The sequence below is a fragment of the Chrysochloris asiatica genome, unplaced genomic scaffold (assembly GCF_000296735.1).
Source record: "Chrysochloris asiatica unplaced genomic scaffold, ChrAsi1.0 scaffold00289, whole genome shotgun sequence".
NCBI classification, from domain to species: domain Eukaryota; kingdom Metazoa; phylum Chordata; class Mammalia; order Afrosoricida; family Chrysochloridae; genus Chrysochloris; species Chrysochloris asiatica.
In genome coordinates this window covers 3,168,364-3,177,842 of record NW_006408807.1, presented here as the reverse complement: position 1 = coordinate 3,177,842, position 9,479 = coordinate 3,168,364, and the positions used below count along the sequence as shown (strand labels likewise).

General features: G+C 35.8%; 1 protein-coding gene across 5 annotated transcripts in view; it reads left to right on the top strand.

Moving 5' to 3' along the window:
• Nucleotides 1–9,479, top strand: part of MAPK8 (mitogen-activated protein kinase 8) — a 135,855-nt gene that overhangs the window by 21,229 nt on the left and 105,147 nt on the right. For all 5 annotated transcript variants that reach the window (XM_006874609.1, XM_006874611.1, XM_006874608.1 and 2 more), the window contains exon 2: nt 2,849–2,978. In XM_006874609.1, the coding sequence (XP_006874671.1) occupies nt 2,849–2,978 (130 nt within the window). The remainder of the gene's footprint in view (nt 1–2,848; nt 2,979–9,479) is intronic.

Here is a 9,479-nt window from a genome sequence, read left to right as displayed (position 1 = left end):
AGGATCTTGTTTTCTTATCCATTCTGCTACTGTACTGTCTGTCTCTTAACTGGTGCGTTTAATCAGTTTACATTCAGTGTAATTTCAATAAGTATGGATTAATTGCTGTCATTATGTTTGTTTTGTTATGTGCTGCTGGTTTCTTTATTCTGTATATCTTTGTGTGCTGAGTTCATGTTTTTTGTGTTCTTTCTTGTTAGTTTCTTCATAGTTTTAATGTTCCATGTTCTTCTTGGATTTTCATTTTCTTGATATGTTGTGAAGTATTAATTTTCTTTGATGTTATGTTATATTCCATTAACTTTTCCCTGTATTTAAGACAGTCCAGTTTATCCTGTAATCTAACTGACCTTCTTACCACCTGGATCTCTGTTCCTATATGTTTACCTTCTTTCACATTGTAATTGTTTTGATTATAGACTGACATCCCAGATCCTCTGAATTTGTTCTTATAGTTTTGTTCTACTCTCGCTTCTTCCATTTGTCAATTGAATTCCGATGGTGTTGCCACATGTGTCAATCTCTGGTTGTTGTCTGTTCTTATTGGTTGTCAGTCCACAGAAGTACTTTTAGGATGTTTTGTATTGAAAAGTTAGCTTTAGCAAAATCCCTTAGCTTCTATTTATCCTGTAATGTTTATCCTCGATTTGTCAATTAAACAAACACCTTTGTATTTGATTGACAGCTTTGCTGGGTAGAGGATTCTTGGTAGGCATTTTTGTTTTTTTATCTTTTGGGGTTTTATATACGTCTCTCCATTGCCTTCTTGCCTACTTGGTTTCTTAGACATCTGAGCTTCATCTGACTTGCTGCCTTTGGATGTAACGCTTCTCTTTTCCCTAAGATGCTTTCAGGATTCTCTCCTTTTCTGATTTTGGACAGCTTGATTATTATATGTCTAGCTGATTTTCTTTTGTAGTCTATCCTTTCTGGGATTTGTTGAACTTCTTGAATCCTTATCTTTTTGCTTTTCAGGATGTTAGGGACATTTTATTCCAGAAGCTCTTCAATTATCTTCTCTATGGACTTGTGTGATTCTTCTGTTCCGGAATGCTGATAATTCTTAAGTTGTTTCTCTTCATGTTGTCCAACATGAATCTTAGACCTTCTTCAGATTTTTGTATCCTTTTTTCTGCTTGCTCTTCTCTCTTAGTAGTATTGAAAAATTTGTTCCATCTCTTCATTTCTTCTCCTTTGCCCTAAGAGTGTATTGTCCATTTCTGATATTTTATTATTAATCATTTGGACCTCTTTTTGTAGGTTTTGAATAGTTTCCAGTGCTATATCTGTCTTATTTGATTGTTCCTCTAGCACTTTCATGACTTTTTCCTTATTTTTCTCAACTTTCTCTTTGCCAGTAAGTGGTATGCTTACTATCCTGAGAAAATTCAAAATGGCCATGCTGCATCTGACAGGCCCACACAGATCACTTGCCTCCTTTCCCTCTTTTTTTTTCCTCCCATTCCCTTGTTTTCTCTTTACCCATTTGTCAGTTCAACCCCTTCTCTTAGTGAGAGCAGTGCCTGCCCTACTGGGGTTATGGTATATAACTTCTTCCCAGGAGCTCTATGTCCGGTCCAGCCTCCTGGATAAGTGGGAGATTCCTTGGGGTTTATGCTATTCAGTAAAAAAGAAAAGAAAAAATAAAATAAAGATGCACCTTTGTCTTTGTGAGGGAGTCCTGGTCTGGCACTGTAGGATAAGCACTCAACCATAAGGTTGGTTAGACTCGTAACATCAGAGGTTCAAACTCACTGGTCACTCTTTGGAAACCCTATACAGGGTTTCGATGAGTTGGAATCAACTCAATGCAGTCAGTAACAATTCCATGAGCCAACGATAGGTTCCTGTATTGTGAATATGTTTTCATGTATCTAAAGCCATTCTTGAACTCTCAAGATGTCTGCAGCAGCTTCTGTCTGCTGCTGCTGCCTGTCAATCACCTCTTCTTTTTCCACATCTATTCAACTCTGTCTCCTAGTAAGCACTTTATCCACTTTTCTATCCCTTCCTCAGGGGTTCAGAGTTCTAGAACCATCTTCTGTGTCTGTCTTGTCCAGTTTTCCTTGTCCTTGCTGCAGAGGGCCCATACAGCCTTTCTGCCTAATTTGCCATCTGGCTCCTCCTCTTTGGTATATTTTTTTAGAGGACACAGGTCGATCATGAAGGCTTATTATGAAGAAATTATAAGAAAATTGAAAAGTGTATTGGTAAGAAAAAGAAAAAACAAAAAATTATGCTGAGAAATAATCTGCTCAATCTTCAAAGAGTTTTCTATGAGAGTTACAGTGGGAAATTTACCCTGTTCACCTTCAGCCCTTATCTTACTCTATCAGACTTCTTTTTGTTTCTAAAACTTAAAGAACATTGAAAAAGAACACAACATGGGTCCTTCAAGCGTGCCTAAATTGCTGTTTTGACATGGTGTAAATACAAGAGCAGAATTTTTGGGGGGGAAACGATTGTTGTTGAACGCTGTCGAGTTGGTTCTGACTCAAAGGGACCCTAAATAAAGTTTCAAAGAAACGGCTGGTGGGTTTGAACTGCTGACCTTGTGGTCAAGTGCATAATCCTGCAGTACCACATTAGGAATCCAGATGAAGAATATATCAAAAAATAGTAGCTTCACATTTGATATTTTTTATAATAAAGTTTGTATGATTTTATAGCTCCACTTTTTTATTTATTCTCATATGTATAGAAAAATATTTGTTAAGCATCACAGACTAGGAAATTGACTCTACTCATATATCTTTGAGGAAGTATGGGATATGCATGAATATTTTGGAAATTTTACAGATTTTTACTTAATATTTTATGTTTTTTGCTTTTAAATCTCTAATTACAGTGCAGCTTATGATGCCATTCTTGAAAGAAATGTTGCAATCAAGAAGCTAAGTCGTCCATTTCAGAATCAAACCCATGCAAAGCGTGCTTACAGAGAACTAGTTCTAATGAAATGTGTTAATCACAAAAACGTAAGTGATCATTTTAGACTCCTTAAGTGCAGATGAAATCAACATTTACTCATGAATGTATGAACAATCAAGATTATTTTTACATGTTAAGAGTTTTAAATTATTCTTAAGTGAATGGCAAATAATTATTTAAAAGTTATTATTCTAGATTGCAATTTTACTTAAAAGGGATATATATGTATGTCTACAGAGTGAATATTTTATCCTTTTATTAGGCCAGGAAAAAAATGGCTTCTGAAATTTAGACTGTATGAGTAATTTTCTGGCATTTAATTTGCAAAAGAAGATTTAAAGAGGTAAGTGCTCTAGAACATTGTTTGGGTTTGACTTTATTTTCTGTCTGGCTGAAGTTTCAGAAAACTGGATCACTAGCAAAGAAGTGAAATTATATCCATTAAAATTTGATATTGGAACTATTATTTATTGCTTAGTAATTTTGGATATAAAGTTAAAATCTTTTCTCCCCATCCTCCCTCTGCCCCTTTAAGTGATGGCAATACTTACTTGTCACTTTGTGTTGAGGATAGCCAGTGATTATAAAGCAGTGTAGCAGAAACTTCTTGAAGATATTTCAGTGGAATTAGGTAAGCATTCTTGTGATGTGATTATAAAGACTTAAACATTAACACTTCTATTCCTTTTTAAACAGTTATACTTATAACTCACTTAAATTAAGCTGGCTGATTGGTCCGTTTATTCTCTCTAAGTGATGATGACATAAAGTAGGAATGGATAGTGCAACAGATGGTTTTATGAAGCATTAAACTGAAAGTGTCTGATGAGAAGTATTTTGTGGTGTTTCTCCAAGGGAATTTATAGAATACAATGAACTCATAACTTTCTGATTGCATATAACACATTTTGAGACCTAACTGTATGCCAGCTTCTGAGTCATAGATTATTCTCTAAAAGTTAAACAATGATGGATTTTGAAGTTTAGGTTCTTTATCTGGAAACTTAAGGTACTCTTTTGAAGACAAAATAAATACATAAAATTAATTGCCAAATGATGGTAGGGAGTAAATGTGAAGATCTCGGAGAGAAATTGATGTGAGCTTTGAATAAAATGGGAAGGCTATTAAGAAGGGGTAACCCTTTAATATGGGACATATATTGGGTTATTAAAGGAAAGAGGGTAACCCAGAAGACATTTGTTGTAGTTAAGTGCTGTGGAGTTGATTCTAACTCATAGCCACCCTGTATAGAGTTTCTGAGGAGCAGCTTTCTGGTATTCTCTACTTTCAGCCAAGAGCCTTGGAACATAAGCAATAATATCCATCGTTCCACATCCTCTTCTGAGGATCAAATTGGATTCAGAAGAGGATGTGAAACGATGGATATTATTGCTTATGTTCCATGGTTCTTGGCTGAAAGTAGAGAATACCTGAAAGATGTTTACCTGTGCTGTATTGACTATGCAGTGGCTTTTGATTGTGTAGATCATGACAAGCTATGGACAACATTGCAAAGTATGAGTATTCCAGAACCCTTAATTGTGCTCATAAGGAATCTGTACCTGGACCAAGAGGCAGTTGTTCGAACAGAACATGGGAACTCTGAATGTTTCTAAATTAACAAAGGTGTATGACAAGGTTGCATTCTTTCACCATACTTATTCAACCTGTATGCTGAGCAAATAATCTGAGAAGCTGGGTTATATGAAGAAAAACGTGGCATCAGGATTCGAAGAAGAATCATTAACAACCTGAGATATGCAAATTATACAACCTTGCTTGCTGAAAGTGAAGAGACTTAAAATACTGATGAAGATCAAAGAGCACAGCCTTTAGTATGGATTGCATCTCAATGTAAAGAAAACAAAAATCCTCACCACTGGACCAATAAACAAAATATTTATCAATGGAGAAAAGATTATAGTTGTTAAGAACTTCATTCTTGAATCAACCATCAACATTCATGGAAGCAGCAGTCAAGAAATCAAATGACATTGCATTAGGGAAATCTCTACAAGACCTTTTTTAAAGTGCTGAAGAGCAAAGATGTCAGCTGGAGAACTAAAGTACACCTGACCAAAGCCATATTTTCAGTAACCTCATATGCATGCAAAAGTTGGACAGTATTTGAATAAAGATCATAGAAAAATTGATGCATTTAAGTTTTGATGTTGGAGAAGAATATTGAAAGTACCATGGGCTGCCAAAAGAACAAACAGATCTGTGTTGGAAGAAGTACATCCAGAGTGCTCCTTGGAGGCCAGGAGATGATGGACCATTCACTGGAGAAGGAAGGGTATCATGGCCAAATTTCATGTCTCCTACTTCGTACATGCATCAGGAGAAACCAGTCACTGGAGAAGGATATTATGTCTGGCAAGGTGGAGGGAGGGTCAGAGAAAAAGAGGAAGAACCCCAGTGAGATGGATTGTTAGAATGCCAGCATCAATGAGATCAAGCATGGCAACAATTGTGAGGTTGACCCAGGACCGGGCAGTGTTTCATTCTGTTGTGCATAGGGTCACTATGAGTCGGTACCAACTCAAAGGCACCTAACAACAATAACAATTTTCCATTACATTACCTATTACATTTCAAGTGAAATTTGGTTCCTATTCAAGACTGTTGAGATCATTTATTCTTCTTTGTTCTGACCTTTCACGTGTTAGTTCACTTTCCAGTTTTTATTGGGATACGTTCACAATAGCTAGAGGAATTCTTTAGCAAGTTTTGATTACACTTTATACACTTGTGTGTGCATGTATATCTTTAAATTATACATGTCTCCCCAGTTCATCTTACTCACATAGATGTTTATTACTAGAGACATTTTCCAAAAGCCTTTTTGTAATCTTGGAATCTTCATATACTGTGTCTTATTGTATTTATTTTATCTGCTCTTACTGTTCCTTGTTTTGATTTTTTATTACAGAAGGAAATTAAATTTCTCAATATATTTTTATCTGCTCCTGGTAATTAATACTTGTTTTAAAGTAGTAATATTCCAGCCACTTAATCACTTCTTGACTTTTGCATGGCTACTCAATCTGTAATTGATAAAATTTCCTTGTTTATTTATATATATATTTTAAATTGACACACCTTACTGCCTTTACTCTTCTTTTAGTAACAGCTTTTTTGAGACATAATTTATATACCTATAAAATTCACTCATCTGAAACGTACAATTCAGTGGACTTTACAGTATATTCGCAGAAAGGTGCAATACCACTATAATAAATTTTAGAACATTTTCACCTCTCAAAAAGAAACCCCATGTCCTTTAGATGCCATTTCTATACTCTCAGCCCTAAGCAGCCACTATCTTTCTATCTCAGTATGCCTTTAATCTTTAATACCTCTCTTCCTCTGTAGGATTTCCAGATGTTAATGAGAATAAATTTACTCCTTTTTCAGTTCTTTAAGTGTGCATTTTAACTGATCAGGAGACTTGAGTTCATTTAGAGTAGCTGAATGCTTTCTTAATACTACATCTCCTATCCTAAATAAATTTGTTTTACCCCTTCTGGTCTGGATAATTGTTTTAATTTATTCACAGAATAAATATTTGAAAAGGTTTGGGTGAGGTGTTGGGCTGCCTACTGTAAAGTCACAGGTTCAAACCAACCATCCGCTCTTCAAGGGAAAGATGAAACTATCTGCTACTGTAAAGATTCACAGACTCGACCTTCATAGTGTTGCTATGAGTTAGAAACAACTCGATGGCAGTGGGTTTTGCTCTTAGGTTTCTGTAAGCAAAGCTTTATGATTAGATGAATAACATAGATCCTGCCCTCTTACAGCTTATGTCTGGGAACACAACACAGTGACTCTGTAGGATAAACACAGGACTGCAAACCACAGGCAGGGGCTTAGAGCCCACCATCATCTCTGCAGGAGAAAGATGAGGATTTTTATTCCCACAAAGATTTTTAGCCTTGGAAACACTATACAGGATTATTATGAGTAGGAAACAACACCATGGCACTTAACAACAACATGAGTTAAAAATCAACTTGATGGCAGTGGGTTTGGATTATTGCTCTTTATAATGAAAGCTTTATTTTTAGAGAAATAACATGATTCTATCCACTTGCAGGTTATGTCCAGAAAGACATTCCCATTCCTAAATAAAATTGGCAGCAAACATTTTTAAAATGTGTATCAAGGATCATGTTATGTGATAGGACTATGAACTAATTCTTTCTGACAAGGATCTTGGTACAGACAACACTGTAGTATTGGTAAAGAAATACTGCATTATATTAAATATGATAATGTCATAAGTGCTCTGGGGACAGAGCTGAGATAATATTCATTCTTATCAAGCGTTTGTTGTTAAGTACTGTTGAGTCAGTTCCAAATCATAGCGACCCTGTATAGGGTTTCTGAAGAGCAGCTGGTAGGTTTGAACTGCTAATCATGTAGTTCGCTGATCTTGTGGTTTGCAGTCCAGTGCCGATCCTACAGTGTCACATGACATGGAGAAATCCAGTGTCAAGGGTTTAGGTATTGTCATATTCTACAAAAGAGATCTATCATGAAAACAGTTTCAGTAGGTAAATCACAAGCATAAGGAATAGAATGTTTAAAGGTACTTAGGGAATTTAAATCAACTTGGTATGGCCAAATTATAAAATGCAACAGAGGACTTAGTAGAAAAGTAAATATATAATAGCAAACCTTGAATCTACTGCTTGAGAGTTTCACATTTGTTTGCTTGAAGTTTTTGAGGAGATTAACAATATGATCAACTTTCTTTTACCATATTACAGACAGTAAAGAAGCTGGATTTGTAGCAAACCGTTGTTAGGGACCACTACTCACCTGTCAGTTTATTGTGTGGCAGTGCCTTTTTTGTGAATGTGGTGCTGGAAGCTTTGCCACTGATATTTTAAATATCAGCAGGGTTACCCGATGTGGAAAGGTTTCAGTAGAGTTTCCAGACTAAGACTGATGAGTAAGAAGGAGAGGTGGACCACTTCTAGATTACTATCTGTTGAAAACATTATGAATAGCAGTAGAACATTGTCAGATATGTTTGCCAGAACACTCAAATACGACTGGGTAAGAGCTTCCTCATCAAACTAGTGTTGATCTTAATGACATGAATGGAGCATGTCATTTCTAGACTTGTGTTTGCTGATGTGGCCAAATTCAACATGAGACAAAACAGCAGCAAACATCCATTAATTATGAGAACATGCAGTATACGAAGTATGAATTGAGGAAAATGAGAAGTTGTCAGAAATGAAATGGAACATATAAATAAACATCAGTATCCTAGGCAATAGTAAGCTAAAATGGCTAATATTGGCAATTTTGAATTACACAATCATATGGCTTACTATACTGGGAATGCGAAACTGAAAAGACATAGTGTCGCATTCAGCCTCAAAAGAGCATTTCAATTTCAATATCTGTAGTGAAATACAGTGCTGTCTGTGATAGAATAATATCTATGCACCTACAAGGAAAAACAGTTAATACCACTATTAATCAGATTTATACACCAACCACTAAAGCTAGTGATGATGAAATGAGAATTTCAACTTCTTCAGTCTGAAAATGATCAAGATTCAATGATAATGTCAAGATTCATTGGTAATTACTGGTGATTAAAATGTGAAAGTTAGAAACAGTATCAGTAGATTAAAAATATGGCCTTGCTAGTAGAAATGATGCTGAAGTTCACATGATAAAATTTTGCAAGATCATTGAGTTATTCTTTGCAAATACGTTTTTCAACAACATAAAAGGCAACTGACTATACACACGGATTTCATCAGATGGAATACATAGAAATTAAATTTACGACATCATCAACAAAATCAAGGTCAGCGGCCAACTGTAGAACAGACCATCAGTTGCTCATATGAAAGTTTAGGCTAAAGCTGAAGAAAATTAAAATAAGTCTACAACTCAAAATGAAGAGAAATAGCTGTAAACATCTATTGAAAATCAGAACATAGAATGTATGAAGTATGAATCTGGGAAAATTGGAATTTGTAAAAAATGAAATGGAATGCATAAACATCGATATTTTAGACATTTGTTGTTGTTGTTGTTAAGTGCCGTCGAGTCGGTTCCAACCCATAGCGACCCTGAACAGGGTTTCCGAGGCTGTAAATCTTTACGGGAGCAGAAAGCCTCATCTTTCTCCAGCGGAGCAAGTGGTAGTTTCGAACTGCTGACTTTGCGGTTCGCAGCCCGATTCATAACCACTACACTACCAGAGCTCCTTTATTGTAGGCATTAGTGAGCTGAAATAGACTGGTATTGGCCATTTTGAATCTGACAACCACATAATTTACTATGCCAGGAATGACAACTTGAAGAGGAATGGTGTTGCATTCATCATCGAAAAGAACATATCCAGATCAGTCATGAGGTACAATGATGTTTGTGATAGGGTAATATTCATGCGCCTAGAGGGAAGCCCAGTTAATACCACTATTATTCAAATTTACGTACCAACCACTAAACTAGTGAGGATGAAATAGAAGAATTCTACCAACTTCTTCAATCTGAAATAGATCAAACATGC